General features: G+C 44.9%; 1 protein-coding gene across 2 annotated transcripts in view; it reads right to left on the minus strand.

Moving 5' to 3' along the window:
* Positions 1 to 20,415, minus strand: part of LOC140204769 (ferritin heavy chain B-like) — a 44,560-nt gene that overhangs the window by 18,093 nt on the left and 6,052 nt on the right. The window contains exon 1 of one of the 2 annotated variants that reach the window (XM_072271538.1): positions 6,344 to 6,453. The exons of the other annotated variant lie outside the window; for it this stretch is intronic. Within the exon in view, the coding sequence (XP_072127639.1) occupies positions 6,344 to 6,373 (30 nt within the window). The 5' untranslated portion in view covers positions 6,374 to 6,453. Of the gene's footprint in view, positions 1 to 6,343; positions 6,454 to 20,415 lie in introns of those variants that run through there. 2 annotated transcript variants of the gene reach the window in all.

Consider the following 20,415-nt stretch of genomic DNA (forward strand, 5'->3'; position numbering starts at 1 on the left):
GAACCATTCTCACCATAATCGTTTGTGATTGCTCCCAGTTTCCGCCCTCATTCCAAAGGAAGTTTCAAAGACGCACGGTTTGGGGTCATTGAGATGTTAAGTTAAGTTTAGGGTTATTAATATTCACAGTGACATAGTTTCTGGTTATTAAGTTGTGGGCATGGAGTGTTGGTGCCGGAAGACGGCTCCCCCAGCACATTCTCACTGATCTGATTTGACACAAGCAATCCATTTCATTATATCACAAACACGAGAAATTGCAGATGCTGGTTGTAGTAACTTCTACTTTGAAAAAGGCACACTCGACAACTTCATGCCCAAGAAACAACTTTATCTCCAACTTCAAAACCGTTACGCATATACAGAGGCTTTCACAACCCATACGGCATGGCAGGAACACTATATACCAAAGCACACCGGAAGTAAAAAGAACAGAAGTAAAACCCCCCATTATCCTAATTAGTATTAACTTACTTTAAATAATGCTCACATTATAACACTTCTCCCCCTTTAAAATTCAACCTCCCCCAATGTAAAAAACTAGGAAATAAAAACAGTGGTGTTGTTAACTTGCGTACTCCTAAAAACTTATACTAGTATCTCAGCAACAGCTTATCAATACAAAACATCTGGAAAATGTGACAGATTCAACATTCAATCTAACAACAACAAAAAAGAGGGTGACGAAGGGTCTCGGCCTGAAACGTCCACTGCACCTCTTCCTAGAGATGCTGCCTGGCCTGCTGCGTTCACCAGCAACTTTGATGTGTGTTGCTTGAATTTCCAGCATCTGCAGAATTCCTGTTGTTAACAACAAAAAAGAACTGTCCCATCAAAGATTCAGTCTGTCAGGAGGTTTACGAGTGTGTTGTGATCTGCGCACTATCCCCGGTGACCCAGCAGGCACCGCTGGTGAGGGTGTTTTGGGTGGATCTGGTGTTGGAGGCATGAGAGGAGTCTGTGTGTCTGCATAAGGATGTCCGTCCTCCTCAGGGGACCCCGACCCCTCTGCCAGCGTCTCGCCCTCTGGCAAAGTCACTGGTGGACATGCTTCCACCGTAGTCTGTCTCACAAATGGAAACTCCATGGAACTGTCTGCCTCTGAGCCGGTATCATGACGCAGGCGCACATGGTCCTGATGTCTGCGGAAAACACGCCCATCAGTCAGCTTAACAACATAGGAGACGGGACCACTCTGCTGAAGAATAACCCCAGGCAGCCATTGCTGATTGTTTCTCACAAAGACATTGTCATCCGGTTTTAACTGTCTCTCTCGCGCATGTTGATCATGTCCCTCCTTCTACTTTTCCTGCTTTCTCTCCACTTTTGCCTTCATGTCCGGGCGCAGCAGGTCCAATCTTGACTTGGGCCTATACCTCATCAGCATCTCTGCTGGAGTGTGGGCAGTCATAGTCTGTGGCGTAAGGCGGTATTTAAACAGGAAATGTGAAAGCTGCATGCTAAGAGAGTCTCTGTCATCTGCTTCAGGTCTTCCTTCATTTTCTGAACAGCCCGCTCAGCCAAACCATTGGAGGCTGGGTGGAAAGGGGCCGTCCGAATGTGATGAAAGTCATTCTGCTGCATGAACTCACTGAACAGTTCACTGGTGAACGCTGGGCCATTATCAGTGACCAGAGTGACAGGCAACCCGTGGACTGCAAACATTTGCCTGAGTTCGTCTATGGTTGAGGGGGCTGTGATGTTGCTCATGGTGTGAGCTTCAATCCATTTAGATTGCACATCTACCATTACAAGAAACATCTGCCCCATAAAAGGGCCGGCAAAGTCCAATTGTAGCCTAGACCAGGGGTGGTCTGGCCACTCCCATGGGTGCAAAGGAGCTGGTGGTGGCATATTCTGATTAGTCTGACATTGCGTGCATGATTTTACCTTGTTCTCCAGATCCTGATCCATTCTTGGCCACCAAACGTAGAATCTTGCAAGGCTTTTCATTCGAGACACTCCTGGGTGAGTATCATGAATTTTCTCCACAATCTGTGAATGGCCGGGGGAGGCACGATGACTCTCACCCCCCAGAAAATGCAGCCATCCTGCAGACTGAGTTCTGTCTTGAGTTTGGCATAAGGCCTCAGTTCCTCTCCCACCACTACTCTGGGCCAGCCTAGTAAAAGAAAAGGCTTGACTTGAGACTGGACTGGGTCCCTCTCTGTCCATTGCCTGATCTGGATCACCTTTACAGGTGTCTCTGACAGCCTCTCCAATGAAAACACAGTCTCTGGAGCATCTGGGGGACAGTGACCACCGCTCCCTGGCCTTTAGCATTATCATGGAAAAGGATAGAATTAGAGAGGACAGGAAAATTTTTAATTGGAGAAAGGTAAATTATGAGGCTATAAGGCAAGAACTTGCGGGTGTGAATTGGGATGATGTTTTTGCAGGGAAATGTACTATGGACATGTGGTCGATGTTTAGAGATCTCTTGCAGGATGTTAGGGATAAATATGTCCTGGTGAGGAAGATAAAGAACGGTAGGGTGAAGGAACCATGGGTGACAAGTGAGGTGGAAAATCTAGTCAGGTGGAAGAAGGCAGCATACATGAGGTTTAGGAAGCAAGGATCAGATGGGTCTATTGAGGGATATAGGGAAGAAGAAAGGAGCTTAAGAAGGGGCTGAGAAGAGCAAGAAGGGGGCATGAGAAGGCCTTGATGAGTAGGGTAAAGGAAAACCCCAAGGCATTCTTCAATTATGTGAAGGAAAAAAGGATGACAGGAGTGAAAGTGGGACCGATTAGAGATAAAGGTGGGAAGATGTGCCTGGAGGCTGTGGGAGTGAGCGAGGTCCTCAATGAATACTTCTCTTCAGTATTCACCAATGTGAGGGAACTTGATGATGGTGAGGACAATATGAGTGAGGTTGATGTTCTGGAGCATGTTGATATTAAGGGAGAGGAGGTGTTGGAGTTGTTAAAATACATTAGGACAGATAAGTCCCCGGGGCCTGATGGAATATTCCCCAGGCTGCTCCACGAGGCGAGAGAGGAGATTGCTGAGCCTCTGGCAAGGATCTTTATGTCCTCATTGTCCATGGGAATGGTACCGGAGGATTGGAGGGAGGCGAATGCTGTCCCCTTGTTCAAAAAAGGTAGTAGGGATAGTCTGGGTAATTATAGACCAGTGAGCATTACGTCTGTGGTGGGAAAGCTGTTGGAAAAGATTCTTAGGGATAGGATCTATGGGCATTCAGAGAATCATGGTCTGATCAGGGACAGTCAGCATGGCTTTGTGAAGGGCAGATGGTGTCTAGCAAGCCTGATAGAGTTCTTTGAGGAGGTGACCAGGCATATAGATGAGGGTAGTGCAGTGGATGTGATCTATATGGATTTTAGTAAGGCATTTGACAAGGTTCCACACGGTAGGCTTATTCAGAAAGTTAGAAGGCATGGGATCCAGGGAAGTTTGGCCAGGTGGATTCAGAATTGGCTTGCCTGCAGAAGGCAGAGGGTTGTGGTGGAGGGAGTACATTCAGATTGGAGGATTGTGACTAGTGGTATCCCACAAGGATCTGTTATGGGACCTCTACTTTTCGTGGTTTTTATTAATGACCTGGATATGGGGGTAGAAGGGTGGGTTGGCAAGTTTTCAGACGACACAAAGGTTGGTGGTGTTGTAGATAGTGTAGAGGATTGTGAAAGATTGCAGAGAGACATTGATAGGATGCAGAAGTGGGCTGAGAAGTGGCAGATGGAGTTCAACCCAGAGAAGTGTGAGGTGGTACACTTTGGAAGGACAAACTTCAAGGCAGAGTACACAGTAAATGGCAGGATACTTGGTAGTGTGGAGGAGCAGAGGGATCTCGGGGTACACGTCCACAGATCCCTGAAAGTTGCCTCACAGGTGGATAGGGTAGTTAAGAAAGTTTATGGGGTGTTAGCTTTCATAAGTCGAGGGATAGAGTTTAAGAGTTGCAATGTAATGATGCAGCTCTATAAAACTCTGGTTAGGCCACACTTGGAGTACTGTGTCCAGTTCTGGTCACCTCACTATAGGAAGGATGTGGAAGCATTGGAAAGGGTACAGAGGAGATTTACCAGGATGCTGCCTGGTTTACAGAGTATGCATTATGATCAAAGATTAAGGGAGCTAGGGCTTTACTCTTTGGAGAGGAGGAGGATGAGAGAAGACATGATAGAGGTGTACAAGATAATAAGAGGAATAGATAGAGTGGATAGCCAGCGCCTCTTCCCCAGGGCACCACTGCTCAATACAAGAGGACATGGCTTTAAGGTAAGGGGTGGGAAGTTCAAGGGGGATATTAGAGGAAGGTTTTATACTCAGAGAGTGGTTGGTGCGTGGAATGCACTACCAGAGTCAGTGGTGGAGGCAGATACACTAGTGAAGTTTAAGAGACTACTAGACAGGTATATGGAGGAATTTAAGGTGGGGGCTTATATGGGAGGCAGGGTTTGAGGGTCAGCACAACATTGTGGGCTGAAGGGCCTGTACTGTGCTGTACTATTCTATATTCTATGTTCTATATGTAGCAACAGGTGTCTCAGGTAAAGGTAGTCGGCTCAGTGCATCAGCACTTGCATTATTCCCACCCGCTCTGTACACTATGGTGTACCGGTAGGCTGACAATGCAAGAGCCTAACGCTGTATCCTGGCTGAGGCCAGCAGTGGGATGCATCTAGTCTCGCTGAATGGGCTCATCAGTAGTTTATGGTCCATATAAATTGTGAATACACGTCCATAAAGGTACTGATGAAAGCGTTTGACCGCAAAAACAGTGGCCAGACCTTCTTTGTCTAGCTGTGAATATCCCTTCTCAGCAGCTGTCAGGGTACATGAAGCAAATCCAATAGGCTTCTCTGAACGGTCTTTCATTACATGTGAGAGAACTGCCCCGACTCCATAGGGCGAGGCATCGCATGCAAGGGTGATCTCCTTGTCTGAGTCATAGTGAACAAGCAGCTTCGCTGAGTGGAGGAGTTCTTTCACTTCCTTGAAAGCTTTCTCCTGCTCTTCACCCCACTGCCACTTAGTGTCATTGTGAAGCAGCTTATACAGTGGGGTTAAAACCCGTGAGAAGTCAGGAAGAAACTTGCCATAATAATTCACCATACCCAAAAATGATCTGAGTTCCGTGACGGTCTTAGGGCTTGGGGCCTCCTTTATAGCTCTCACTTTGTCCTCCACAGGGCATAGCCCCTCAGCTGTGATCTTGTGTCCCAGGTAAGTCACACTCGATGCCAGGAACACACATTTTCCACATTTCAACCGCAGCCCTGCATCTGAGAGCCTCTTCAGCACCCGTTCTAAATTAACCAGATGCTTCACCTCCGTGGCCCGTGATCAAAATATCATCAAGGTACACTGCTACGTGCAGAATCCCCTGCAGCAAAGTGTCCATTGTCCTTTGGAAAATGGCAGAGCTGGACGCCACTCCAAACACCAGGCGATTGTACTTGAATAATCCCTTGTGCATATTAATTGTGACGTACTCCTTTGAATCCTCGTCGAGCAGCGGCTGTTGGTAGGCATGGCTCATGTCCAGCTTTGTGAACAGCTTACCCCCTGTCATGGTCGCAAACAGGTCATCCACCTGTGGCAATGGGTACTCCTCCAGCTTAGAGACCTGATTCACCGTAAGCTTATAATCTCCACATATCCTCACCATTTTGTCTGCCTTCAGAACTGAAACAATGGGAGCCACCCACCTTGAAAACTGGACAGGCTCAATAATGTCTAGTCTCGTTTCCTTCCGGAAATTCACCGATAGTTCCAAATGTAGCCATCTGAAACGCGAAGCTCCCGTTCGAAAAACGTGCCGATGCGTTCACAAAACCAGTTCACCTCGTTGCCAAAAATATGTAGTAACTTCTACTTTGAAAAAGGCACACTTGACAACTTCATGCCCAAGGAACAACTTTATCTCGAACTTCAAAACCGTTATGTATATACAGAGGCTTTCACTATATACAAAGCACACCGAAAGTAAAAAGAATGGAAGTAAAACCCCCCATTATCCTAATTAGTATTAACTTACTTTAAATAATGCTGACATTACAACACAAGTAATCCAAAGCAAAACACACAAAACACTGGAGGAACTCCTCACCACCAAAATAGTGAGAGAGTCCGTCTTGACCTTACCTACCACCCCATCAGCATCCGCATCCACACATTATCCTCCTCATCTTCTGCCACCTCCAAGCTGACCCTATCTCTAAAAATATCTGTACCTCATCCCCCTCCATTTCCCTTGTCCATTTGACCCTCCCCACTAATATCCAACCAGGCACTTACCCCTGCAGGTGGCTTAAGTACTGCAGCTGCTCCTCCCTGACCTTCAGTCAATCCTTCCAGGTGAGGCGGTATTTACCTGAGAATCTGCTGGGGTTGTCCACTGCATCTGGCGCTCCCATTGCGGTCTCCTCTACATTGGTGAGACAGTTATAAATTAGGGCTAGATGCTGTTGAGGGGGATGACCTACAGGGGGCGCCCATGGTGACCGGGTCTCTGGCACTGAGCCTGGTGTTCTTGGCTAAGAAGAAAAAAAAAATTTTGTTCCAGTGAAATAAAACCCACCTCCCGCTTCCTCTATTCCCCACTCTAACCCTTCACTTCTTCTCACCTGTCTGTTCCTCCCCTTTCTTCTATTGTCCACTCTATTCTCCTATCAGATTATTTCTTTTTCAGCCCTTGATCCACCTGGATTCACGTATCACCTTCTAGCTAGCCTCTTTCTCCTTGCCCCAACTTTTAATTCCGACATCTCCCCCCACTTCCCTCTCAGTCCTGAAGAAAGAGCTCAGTCCAAAGCATGGACTGTTTACTCTTTTCCAGTCATGGCTGACCTGCTGAGTTCCTCCAGCATTTTGTGTGTGTTGCATTTCACCGTATGTTTCGATGCACATGTGACAAATAAAGTTAATCTTTATTTTGACTTTAAAGTTTGTTTTCATTTCTGGGCTGAGTGGCAGCTGTATTTTGTTCTACAGCCAGCAGGGTGTATTCTCTTTGAAACTGGGATTTATTGAGACGGAGGATTGTGGTGAACATGTAGTATGAACTGCTAACAGCACAGTTGTGGTATACAGTTGGTGACAACTTCTAAAACTGCTGATTGTTGCTTGGAACGAGGTGCCAGAGCTGAGCAAGTCAACCCCTGTATCTAAAAGCTTTAACACATTTTTACTGTAAAAATTTTTTGTCATCTTCTGTGTTAAACTCTGTATGCACTGTAGATTATATCCTGGCGTCCATTACCAATTTTGCATGCTCAAAAGTAATTGACTAGACTTGAGCAACACGCGCAAAATGCTGGAAGAACTCAGCAAGTCAGGCAGCATCTGTGGAGGTGAGTGATGTTTCAGCCTGAGACCCTTCATCTGGGCTTGAAACATCAACTGTTTATTCCTCTCCATTGGTGCTGCCTGATTTGCTGAGCTCCTCCAGCATATTGTATGTGAGATTTCCAGCATCTGCAGAATCTCTTGTATTTATAATTAGACTGAACTTTCTTCAACCATCTTCCTCTGTACTTGTTGCAGGGAGAGATATTCAGTTCAGAGACCTTCTGGAAAGGGTTGACATTAAGCTGGGTAAAGATTTCCCAAACTAAGCAACCATCAAGGAGTTTCCACCCAAGAAATGCATAGAAGGTAGCTTTAACGCATTCTAAGTAAAGCCTACTTACATCCTTAACCCTAGCAGATCATAGCCTGGCAGTCGCTATCAAATCTCTGCTCTCAAAGGCAAGCATCTAGATTTGAGCCTTGCTCAACTATCTACCTCCTCATTTGCTGCAGGGAGAGAGATTCAGTTCAAGGATCTTGTGGAAAAGGTTGAAATTAAGTTGGGTGAGGGTTGGCCAGACTGAACAGCCATCAGAGATTCCACCAAAGGCATGCAAAAGGGCAGGGAGGAGAATGAACTGAATAAGCATCTACACGTATAATTTTCTTTGACAAGAACTTTATAATACTTGAGCTTGCATATTGATGCACGGGAAAATGCATCCAAACCTAACTTTGAATATTGTCTTCATGCGTTGCACTTCTCTGAGAAGGGATCGACCTCTGTGCTGGAAAAAAAAGGACCAGGGGTTAAGGGTTAAAGGTGAAAGGTGAAATACTTAAGAGTAACCTGAGGGGGAACTTCTTCACTCAGAGGGTGCTGAGAGTATGGAACAAACTACCAGTGGAAGTGCAGGATGTGGGTTCAATTCAACATTTAAGGGGAATTTGGAGAGGTAAGGATGGGAAGGGTATGGAGGGCCATACATGTGGGTCAATGTGACTCAGTAGAGTAACAGTATGGCACAGAGTAGCTGGGCCAAAGGGCCTGTTTCTGTCTGCTGTAGTGCTCTATAACTCTGAGTGCAGAATAGTCAAAGGGTCGTACAAAGTGCTCCAAACACAAATGAAACAAAGCAAAATGCACAAAATTCCGGAGGAGCTCAGCAGGTCAGGCGGCATCTATGGAAATGAATAAACAGTCGACGTTTCGAGCCAAGCCCCTTCTTCAGGACTGAGAAGGAAGAGGGGAAGATGCCAGAATAAAGTGGTGGGAGGGAGGGGGAAGAGGCTAGCTGGAAGGTGATAGATGAAGTCAAGTGGGTGGGAAAGGTCAAAAGCTGGCGAGGAAGGAATCTGATAGGAGAGGAGAGTGGACCGTAGGATAAAAAGAGAGAGGAGGGTAGCTGGAGAAACTGAAGGTGGACTCTTCTTGCTACAAGAGGAGGCCATGGACCGACATGTCGAAAAGGCCAGGGTAAGAAATAGTGGAAGAGGAATTTTTTTTTACCAGAACGTTGAAGGAGAAATCAGTATTCATGCCAACCTGGGCTGGAGTTTACCCAGACGGAATATAAGATGTTGCTCCTCCACCCTGAGGGTGGCCTCTTTTTGATACAAGAGGAGACCATGGCCTGACATGTTGGAACGGAATGGGAATAGGAATTAAAGCATTTGGCCGCCAGGAAGTTCTACTTTATGCAGATGGAGTGGAGCTGCTTGACAAAGATTTACAACAGATCTCACCAAAGTAGAGGAGGCCGTATTAGGAGCACTGAAACAATAGATGACCCTAGCAGATTTGCAGGTGAAATGTTGCCTCACCTGGAAGGGCTGTTTGGGGCCCCGAATGGAAGTGAGGGAGGAGGTGTACAGGGATTCTAGCACTTAGTGACAATTTTACCTCTGTCTAAAATTGGTGACCCACTTTTAAACAGAAAAATATAATTTTAGGTTCTCCCGACATACGGCGGGAGGAGAGAGAGCAGCGTGCTGTGCGTGCGCAGCCCTCTGGTGAAAAATGATATCGTATCCGTTAAATAGGGGTCGTGGACAATTCTGATTTGATGGAGACGGACGTGAAAGCACAGAGGAACGTCTGGAGAAATTTCTGAAACGCTTGTTCGCTGCTGTCATTACTGCGCGGTTGGGAATCTTCCGGAGGGAAGGCCTCAAAATCCCCGGCTTTGCCTGCTGTTGGCAACCAAGATTGAGGTCGAATCGTTCGGACAGAGATGGCGCTCAGTATTTGGTGTCGGAGAGCTGATTCGGAGGCTCGAAGTTTTCGGATGACTCAGAGACGGATTATGGTCGGGCATGGCAGGGAGAGTTTTTCTTCCTTCTCCCGTCTGTGTGAGATGTGGGACATTTGAGAGACTTCAAACTTTTTACTGTGCTCATGGACTTCGTCGTCAAGTTATGGTATTGCTGCACTGTTGTAACTATATGTTATAATTGTGTGGCTTTGTCAGTTTTTTTGGTCTTGGTCTGTCCTGTGTTTTGTGATATCACACCGGAGGAAATATTGTATCATTTCTTAATGCATGCATTACTAAATGACAATAAAAGAGGACTGCGTGTCTTCATAATCAAGAAAAAACATCCAGCTGGAAACATACAATGTCTTTGACTCCCAGCAAAAGTCCTTTGAATTCTGAACACCCTAGCTCATGCTTAATTAGCCTGACCTGTAAGTCCACTGCCCGCTTTGGGGAACAGCCTTGTGAAACTTTGCCTCAAGAGGAAAGAAGAAATGATGGCAGTTTCATCAGTAAACGATCATCTCTGCTCAACTACCTGCCTTATCACTGCAAGGAATAATACTCATTTCTAGGATTTTGTGGATAGGGTGAATCAGAAGGTTCCCTTCACGCCAGAAATGGACAGAAAGGGAGGGTCTACAATGGGTAGTCAGAACTGCCCAAACCATCACTAGCACCAGCCTAGCCGCCATTAGGACAAATATACAGAAAGATGCCGGAAAAGGGCCAGTAACATCCTAAAGGATCTCACCCACCCTGCTCATGACTGTTCCTACCACTGCTATCAGGAAGGAGGCTACTTAGCATTCACACCTGGACCACCAGACTCAAAAACAGTTCCTTTCCCCAAGCAGTAAGATTGATCAACACCTCCACCCACTAACTCCACCACTACTTTATTACTTCCCATCAGTTGTCTTATGTACAGCCCAGTGTCACTTAATGGATGCACAATCAATCAATGTATGTAAGCTATCTTCTGTATTTATACTTAATGTGTGTGTGTTTTTGTTATTGTGTTCTTTATCTTTTGTGGGGTTTTTTTTGGGTGCTGCATCAGATTCAGAGTAACAATTATTTCATTCTCCTTGCACTTGTGTACAGGAAACGGCATTAAGTAATCTTGAATCTTGATGATGGATCTTGCCATCACTTAATCCAGGAGAGAGTGGCCGGGAACTGGATGCGAGCTGAGAATGGTGAAAGGCAAAGCTTGGGAGTGGACAGGAGAGGGGAATTTATTTTTAAGGCAGAAAATTCTGGAATGCTGTGCCAGAAAGATGCTGGGAGCAGAAACGAAAGTTTTGTGGAGGGCATAATTTATCAAAAAGCTAAAAGGAGCGAGCAAATGCAGAGAAAGCACACCATGGGCATAAATGCAAAGGTGTTTGAAGAAGAACAGAGCTAAATAGTCTTGTTGTAATGCATTGAAGAGTTTAGAAAGTGAGACTTGCTTCTGGTTAGCAGTGTTTGCAAATGAGACTCTCTAATTGACATCTGCCTTGAGCCACAGGTATTTACACTGAGTTATCTAAGCTTGAGAATGATCCTCCTTTTTGTTTTGACTTCTGTGATCCTGCTTTCGTGGGCAACGTGTAAAAAAAAAATGCTTCAAAGCCTCTTCTTTCTTCACAATAAGTCACCAAAAGCTCTCATGTCAGAAGGCAACTTGGACACCTGCATGAGTGTCTGATTGCAAGTGGATCATTGTTTTCCAGATGAGGCATAAATATTAGTAGAAAGTAGCAACTCTATTAGTAAAATGGTTTGCGGCATAATAGGTTCTTGATTAGCCAGGGCGCCGAAGGTTATTTATTTATTCAGATACAGCGTGGAATAGGCTTTTCCTGCCCTTCAGGGCATGCCACCCAGTTATCCCCCAATTTTAACCCTATCCTAATCACGGGACAACTTACAATAACCAATTAACCTCCCACGTGAGGAAACTGAAGCATCCGGAGGAAATCCACGCGGTCATCGGGAGAACGTATAAACTTCTTACATGCCGCGGTGGGATTGAACCCGGGTTTCTGGCACAGTGAAGCATTGTGCCAACCACTACACTACCATGCCTCCACTTATGGGAAAGAAGCGGGTTGAGAGGCATAATAAATCAGCCATGATGGAATTACAGAGAAGACTCGATGGGTTGAATGGCCTAATTCTGCTTCTATGTCTTATGGTCTAACCCAATGCAGCAGTGGTTTAGTTTCAAATGATCCTTCAAAAGGGAGATGATTGTTCTTAGCAAATTTTTCTACAGAAGTGGTTTGCCATCGGCTTCTTCTGGGCAGTGTCTTTACCAGTGTCTTTATCACTATAAAGCCAGCCATTATCAATGCTATCAGAGATTGTCCATGGTTGCATAAGCCAGGACTTGTGATGTGCACCAGCTGCTCAAATGACCATCCACCACCTGCTCCCATGGTTTCAAATGACCCTGGGTGGGGCCTAAGCAGGTGCTACACCTTGCCCAAGGTGACCTGCAAGCTAGCAGAGGGAAGGAGCGCCTTCCACCACCTTTGGTAGAGACGTATCTCCACCCAGCTACCCGAAAACCTATCAGCTGGGTGAAAAATATGCTAAAGAAGAAGTTGAAACTCATTGATGTTAAGCCCCAAGAGACAGGTGATCAACTGGGTCACAGCCCTGCAAAATCAAAAGCTGAGTAGGTGGTTGTTTTGGTGCTAATACGGTGAGGGAACTGGGAGTGGGAGGTGGGGGGACGAAATAGAGGTGGGATAAACCCCTTCCCTATTGAGAAATCCGAATCAGAATCAGGTTTAATATCACTGGCATGCATTGTGAAATTTATTATTTTTGCAGCACCCGTACTGTGAATTACATAAAAACAAATGATAAATCAGGAGGAGGAGAAGATGGCAGCGCGCGCGGCCACTTCGGTGGTGATATCTGTGATCTGTCAAGTAGGGGACCGTGCGCAATTCTGATTTGATGGAGACAGACCTGAGAGTATGGAGGAACATCTGGAAAACTTCTGAAATGTCCCCTTCGCTGCCGCTGCTACTGTGTGGTAACTGGAATCTCCGGAGCTGAAGGCCCCAAAACCCTCGACTTTGCATGATTCAGCGGCCGGGGCGAGGTCGAAGGTGCTCGGCAGAGGATGGCGCTCGGGAGGCTGTATTGGAGAGGCTGATTGGAAGCTCGAAGTTTTTGGACGGTTGGACTCAGTGTCGGCTGTGGTCGGCTGCTTCCAAGGCATCAGCAAGTTGACGGTGCCCAGAGGTTTATGGCAGGGAGTGTCTCCCTTTTGCCGCCTGCTATCGGGGACTCAGGGGTCCATCGACTCGGAGACTTTGAGACCATTTTTACCCTGCCCATGGTTTGTTCTTCATCAAATTATGGTATTGCTTTGCACTGCTGTAACTATATGTTATAATTATGTGGTTTTTGTCAGTGTTGGTCTTTGGTCTGTCCTGTTTTCTGTGATATCACTCCGGAGAAACATTGTATCATTTCTTAATGCATGTCTGCATTTCTAAATGACAATAAAAGAGGACTGAGTGTTCTCATAATCTATTCTAAATTACAATAAGAAATATTTAAAAAATAAATTAAATAAACTAAATAGGGTGCCCTAACAGTGTAGCAGTGAGTGCTCAGAGCGTCAGAGTTTGGAGTTCAGTTCCAATGCCGTAAAAAGTTTGCACATCCTTCCCGTGAATGCGTGGGTTTCCTCTGAGTGCTCTGGTTTCCTCCTACAGTCCAAGACTGTATAAACCAAAATAAAGTTGTCAAGTATTATCATTTGCTGCAGACAGAGTTAGTCAAAGTCTTTGATGGAACAGGACATTGTTGAGCCCAACTTTAATGTCCTGCTGCAAGATCCAGCCTCCACACAGATTCTGGAATTTCATCAGTTTCTCGGCATGCTCCCGTTCCTCATGTGACTGCTTCCAGATGAACTCAGCGATGTGATTCATCCGGGTCACAAGTTATGAAGACTGTGGAGAGAGTCAAAAAACTACAATTCAGTTAATTACAGTAAAGAAATGCTCAACTCCAACGGGTAAGCTGACCATGCTGCATCCAATTTAAAGAAGGAAAGATTTGCTTTATTGTCAGATGTACGGCGACACGTCAAAACAAACAGTGAAATGCGTCGCTTTGTGTCAGTGATAACGCAGTGTGGGGGTTGTGCTAGAGGCAGCGCACAAGCATCACCGTGCTTCTGGTTCCAGCATAGAATGCTCGCAATTCACTAACCAGAACATCACGAACAGCAGATCGGCTGTCGGAGGCCTCTGTACTTGGCTGATCACTCTCTCTCTTTCTCTCTCGATGGTGGGGGGGGGAGGATTTTTGAGTCAGAGAACTCAGAATAAAAGCGACACGGCAGACTGTACCATCATAATCTGCAAGATTTTTTTCTTTGTTGGTCTCCCTCTTGCTGTGGAAAAGGGGCAACACCTCCCTGTCCCTTGTTAGGGAGAGAGAGAGAGAGAGAGAGAGAGAGAGACGGTGGTATGTCAAATTGCTGGGTGAACAACTAGTTTTTGTTGGACTGCCGATCGTAGTCTCTCTTTGGGGGCTTTGCTGTTTCTTGCTTGGTGGGTAGTGGGTACTGATGCTTCCTGCTGAAATAAGTCGGGGGGAGGGGGAGGGTTGATGTTTTACTGCTGTTTGTGCGTGGGAAGGGGAGAGAGGGCTTTGGGGTTCTAACATTTTCCTGTCATTCGTTCTTTGGTGTTCCTTGTTTCATGAATGTCTGTGAAGAGTAAGAATTTCAGGTTATATACCGTATGCACTCTCTAAGATTAAATGGAACCATTGAACGACTGAACCGTAACTCTAACCATGCATCTTTGGGATGTGGGAGAAACTGGGAGCACCTGGAAGAATCCCACACAGTCACTTTTAGAATGTGAAAAAAATCCCTTACAAACACTGGTGGGACCTCAACTCCGATTAGTAATCGCTGGTGCTGCAAAGTGGTTGTACTAACTGCTACGCTTCTGTGCTGCCTCAAGGCAGGGTAGAAACCATGATTTACAACCATTCCCTGAGAGGCATCGAACATCCCTGCCTAGGTGTCAAATTGCATAATCAGGATTAATATCTCTGGCATACAGTAAGTTGTTAAATTTGTTGTTTTGTGGCAGCGGTACATTGCAATACATCATAATAAAAACTATAAATTACAGCAAGCACATATAAAATACATGGGGTGCACGGTAGCATGGTGGTTAGCACAACGCCTTACAGTACGGGTGACCCAGGTTCGATACCCGCCGCTGCTTGTAAGGAGTTTGTACGTTTTCCCCAAGATTGCAGGGGTTTCCTCCAGGTGCTCTGGTTTCTTCCCACAGTGCAAAAATATACCTGTTGGTAGGTTAATTGGTCGTAGTAAATTGTCCCGTGATTAGGCTCAGATTAACTTGAAGAATTGCTGAGCAGCCCGGCTCAAAGGGGTGGAATGGCCTATTCTGTGCTGCGTCTCAATAAATAAATAAAGAAAGAAAGAAACAAATAAATAAAAGAAAATTATCTTGAATAAGCAGTGCAAAAATAGAGGGAGAATGCTGAGGTAGTGCCCATTTAGAAATCTAATGGTGGAAGAGAAAAAGCTGATCCTGAAATATTAAGTGTGTGTCTTCAGGCTCCTGTACCTCCTCCCAGTTCGTAGCAATGAGAAGAGGGCATGACCTCAGCGATGGGGAGTTCTTAATGATGGATTTCGCCTTTTATATTCTATATTGTATCTCATTTCATAACTCTCAATTGGTCTACAAGAAATAGTGGTGGTCACCTCATGCCAAGTCCCAAGTTCCAAATAGACTTGTGACCTCTCGAACCGATTAAACCTCAGCTGGAAAATAATGATCCCCTTGCTATCAGAAACTCATGCAGGTGTCCCAAGTTGAGTTTCTGACACGGGACTATTTGATGATTTATTGTGAATTGGGAAGAAAAAGGATATGCTTAAAATTATTGTTTGCACACGATCTGTGAAAACATGCCCATGGAAGTCAAAACAAAAAATTACGTCAGCTTTGATAACACTGTATAACCACCAGTGGCCCATCAACAGACCCCACTGAACATCGAGGATAATTAGAGAAAATATCAAAGTAGTCATTAGCAAGTTTCACTATCAAAGCCCTTTAATGAATTGAGCTAGTGGAAAGAGCAGGCCTTTAACTCATGGTCATTCTGCTGTACACAAATGGCCCCAGCATCTCACAACAAGGAATATAATTCAAATTCTTCATTGAGATACAATCTCAAACAAGGAATAAAAGACTCAGCATGGAGGGATAAACATAGGAAGTATAGTTATGTTACTTCCCGTTACGCCGCTGGCGTTTGGAGTAGCAACAGATGTCCTCCACCTCTGATGGTGTTCAGGGCTTTCTTCATCATGCCCGTGGCTTCCTCTCAATTTTCACAACCATCAGTCATGTAATTGTCAGGCGGAGACTCAGGAATACCATCGCACTCAGATGCAGAAGGATTCCTCATTGCCGTTTCTGTAATAGTTTTGTTTGACCAGTCCAGGGTTGTCAACCCTTCACTGAGGACCAGTGAACCGCTCTTAGTCTGGCCTCTACCCTTTGACCTGTTTGGCATGGGTGACCCTACCAAGAGCCAAATCATAAACCCCTGACTCCAACCAATGTAGCTCGCCAGGTCATTTAGGTATGCAAGCCCACAAACCCCTCAACAAGGCTGTGATCCTCTTGGAGGAGAAAGAATAGACCTCCCAGGTTAATCTCTCTGTCAGAATCAGAATCAGGTTTATTATCATTTACTTAAAGTATGTCATGTAATTTGTCGTTTTTCACCAGCAGCACAGTGCAAGGCATAAAACTTATTACATGTTATATAAGAAATAAAAGATATAAAAAAGCAGTGCAAAATACTGAGGTGGTGATCATGAGTTCAATGTCCATTCAGAAATCGGATGGCAGAGGGGAAGAGGCTAGTCCTGAATCACTGAGTGTGTGTTTTCATGCTTCTGTACCTCCTTCCTGATGGTAGCAATGAGAACAGGGCATAATCTGGGTGATGGGGGTCCTTAATGATAGATATTCACCTTTTTGAGTCATCACTCCTTGAAGATGTTCTGGATACTACGGAGACTAGCACCCATGATGAAGTAACAATATTATTGCTTATTTATTATTATTATTATTATTATTTCTTTATATATTTGTACATTGGTTGTTGTCCTTCCTGTTGGGTGCGGTTTGCACTGATTCAATTGTGTTTCTTGTACTTACTGTGAATGCCCACAAGAAAATGTATCTCAGGGTTGTATATGGTGGCATGTAGTATGTTTTCAATAATAAATTTGCTTTGAACTTTCATTGTGTGTCTTCAGGCTCCTTTATCTTCTCCCCGATGGTAGTTGTTCTAGCTTTACATCCAAAATATCACAACAGTAGGTCAAATATTATTGATTTTGTATTTTTTCTAAAGTGGGCTTTCATAGTATATAGCGTAGTGGTACATCTCACTACTCTGGGGTGCGTTCAAGTGGAATACCACATGGTAAAATTCAACCTCAGTTCTTGTTGGATTCCATGGCGAATTGAAAACAATTCCATAGCTCAGGTGGTTGATGGTTGCATTGAGTTGTTCTCCAATCTTGGCAATTTACTTACAAATGTTTCGCCACCACGCGAAGAGACATCGTCGGTGCGATATTGATTGTGGTATGTCCTCCAAAAGCTTGGCCTTCATATACTTTTCAATCCGCTGATTGGACGTCATTTTGGAAACTCATTTCTGCTGTGGGGAGGAAATCTCTTCACTGATTGACTGTGTGGTGAACTTCATGTGTTGTGGTCTGGAATTTTGCCCACATTGGTTGATGAATAGGATCGGGGCCTACATGTTTGTTTACAGAATTTTTCGCTGAACTGTCTTGCATGCCATGTGTCCGGTTGTGCCACGACTTTCTCTGATGCCCAACTGAATTTGTGCCCCTCTCTATCTTCATGGGTAGAGACCAGGGAGATTTGGTTCTGCTGCTTAACAGCCAGTTGGAGGACACACCACAATCAACAGCTCACTGACAATGTCTCCTCACATGGTGACAAAATGATTGCAAATACTGTAAATTACCAAGATCAGAGAACAACCCAACCCAGCATGCAATGAAGAACTTTTTGACCTTCTCAAAACAGTGATGCGCTTGACCCATTTCACTCAACATAGATGTAATCATACAGAACAGAAAGATGAAATGTGGTCCTGTTCTTGTGCTTACTCTTTGAAGCAGTATTCCAGTTTTGCCCTGTGATCTGCTTTCTTTGCAATTCTTTCTCTTTCAGGTATTTATTGATTGCCTCTTGCAGATCAATGTTGAATCTGCTACAGTTATTCACTGGGCCGTGCACACTATACTACAGCTAAGTACCCCTCTCCCGTCCCATAGTTTGTTTGCCTTTTATGTTGGTCATTAGCCGGACCAATGTCACATGATTTGGCTTCATTCATTCACCTCTGGATTAGGTGAGGACAAGTTCAAACCCTGTGTTTCATTGGTCAAGACTTTGAGATGATGAAGCAACCTCCATTTTGACCTCAGTCACCAATACACCTTCCTGTCACAACACTGACCCTTTGGTTTCAGAGGGAATATCGCTGATGAACAAGTGATTTACACCAGAAACAGCAAAGGAGGTGCAGAGAACGGTAAATCATAAGCAGATTTGATGAAAGTGATGGATATCACATGGTACTGTTGATGGTCACTCAGTTGAGCAACAGATCCTTTGTTAAAACTTGCTGTTGTTACGTACCCCGTAACTGGGTTGCCAAACCAGCAGAAATGGACCACTTAGTTGGAGTCTGGATTACTGAAACTAAGAAAGTTTTATTAAAGAAATAAGTAACACAGTACTCTAATTATAAGGATATAAATGCAACAGGTTAGCAATGATAAAACACACATGTACACAGAACTAGGATAATAGGATCAATCAAGCTCTATTGCAGTCTAGGGGTAAAATGATCAGTCTCAAGTGACTCAGAGTTCAGTTCAGTTTAGTTCAGTTCGCAGTAATCGCTGTTGTGCCGTTGGGGGAAGAGAGAGAGCAAATGATGATATTCAAAACGGATTCAACAGACCTTTGATATTCCTCGCAGTTAGCTTTTGGGCGAGCCCTTTGTAATGTCTTCTGAGGTCACCGACTGTGACCCCTCTGTTCCGGATATAATCGTTGTTCTGCGGTGAACCCGGCACCCAGGCAAGGGCGGACACACACACCAGGTTCCCGCCGATTGTACCTTCTCACCCTGTGCGTCTATGGTTGGTCCCGCGATCGGACCTCCAAAACTCTCACCAACTTGTGGGGGCACACCGCTTTTCCAGGGTTTCGTTATCTCGTGGTGTCGTGGTGTCTGCTTGCCTTAGCGAACCTGTTCCTTTTATCCCCCTGCTGGGGTATCGCCTGTCCATCAAACTTCAATCAGTTCAGGTTCAAAGCAACCGGTGTCTGACAATACTCGGAACTGTGTCTCTTTTCGGTAATCTCTCTCATCTCTCATTAACATTTCTGAATGTTCCCCCATTATCTTTCTTATCGGCCTCAATCTTCTGATAACTTGGTATTTTGTCACACTGTTTAGGACTCTGAGCCTAACTCTGATTAATGTTTCCATACAGATCTCTTAAGCATCTGCTTTTCCTTGCAGGTAGTCTTCTTCATCCTGGGCCCTCAGATCCCAGTGGAGCATAGGCCATCGATGACCCCCCATCTCCCTCGTCCTCATGAAGTTGATGGTACGGCTGGAGTTTATCAATGTTTCTGTAATCCATTGTGTCCGCTGTACGGGGGATTGGCCTACAGAGCTTCACCAGAGTCCTGATGGCCAGCCTTACCCGTTTCCACTCTCACGTCTGGGATGTAGGGTTAGACTTTGAGAGGCCCTTGCAGGAAATGGGGAAGTAGATTTTATATTGTTAATATATTGACACTTTGTTACATCTGCAACTAGTATTGTTTTACATCCATTACTGTAGTAGTAGTTAGCAGCTTTAAATTATGAAGACACGTAGTCCTCTTTTATTGTCATTTAGTAACGCATGCATTAAGAAATGATACATTATTTCCTCCGGTGTGATATCACAAAACACAGGACAGACCAAGACTGAAAAAACTGACAAAACCACATAATTATAACATATAGTTACAAACAGTGCAACAATACCATAACTTGATGAAGAAGTCCATGAGCACAGTAAAAGTTCAAAGTTTCTCAAATGTCCCACATCTCACGCAGACGGGAGAAGGAAGAAAAACTCTCCCTGCCATACCCGACCACAATCCGACTCTGAGTTGTCTGAAAACTTCGAGCTCCGATCAGCTCTCCGACACTGAGTACTGAGCGCCATCTCTGTCCGAATGATTCGACCTCCTTCTCAGTCGCCAAAAGCAGGCAAGGCCGGGGATTTTGAGGCCTACCCTCGGAAAGATTCCCGACCACACAGTAATGACAGCGGTGACCGGCGTTTCAGAAATTTCTCCAGATGTTCCTCTGTGCTTTCATGTCTGTCTCCATCAAATCAGAATTGTCCACGGCCCCTATTTAACAGATACGATATCGTTTTTCACCGGAGGGCTGCGCATGCACGGTGTGGCGCCATCTTCTCCTCCCGTTTTAACTACAGCTTGTTTACTGTAACAGTGTGAAAGTCAAAATACCTTTAAATTTGAACTTTATTAGCTTTTATATTTATATATAATTCTTTATTTTATAGAGTTCTATTTTCTTCATAATTGTTGAATGTTGGTTGTTCACGGTTGCATGTCGTGTCCTGACCAACACACCATGGCAAATTCCTAATACAAATAAATGTAGTGTATTTGACAAGTAAAATTAATTCTATCCTTTCCTAACTCACCTGTGACAGGAAGGACTC

The sequence above is a fragment of the Mobula birostris genome, chromosome 11 (assembly GCF_030028105.1).
Source record: "Mobula birostris isolate sMobBir1 chromosome 11, sMobBir1.hap1, whole genome shotgun sequence".
NCBI lineage: Eukaryota > Metazoa > Chordata > Chondrichthyes > Myliobatiformes > Myliobatidae > Mobula > Mobula birostris.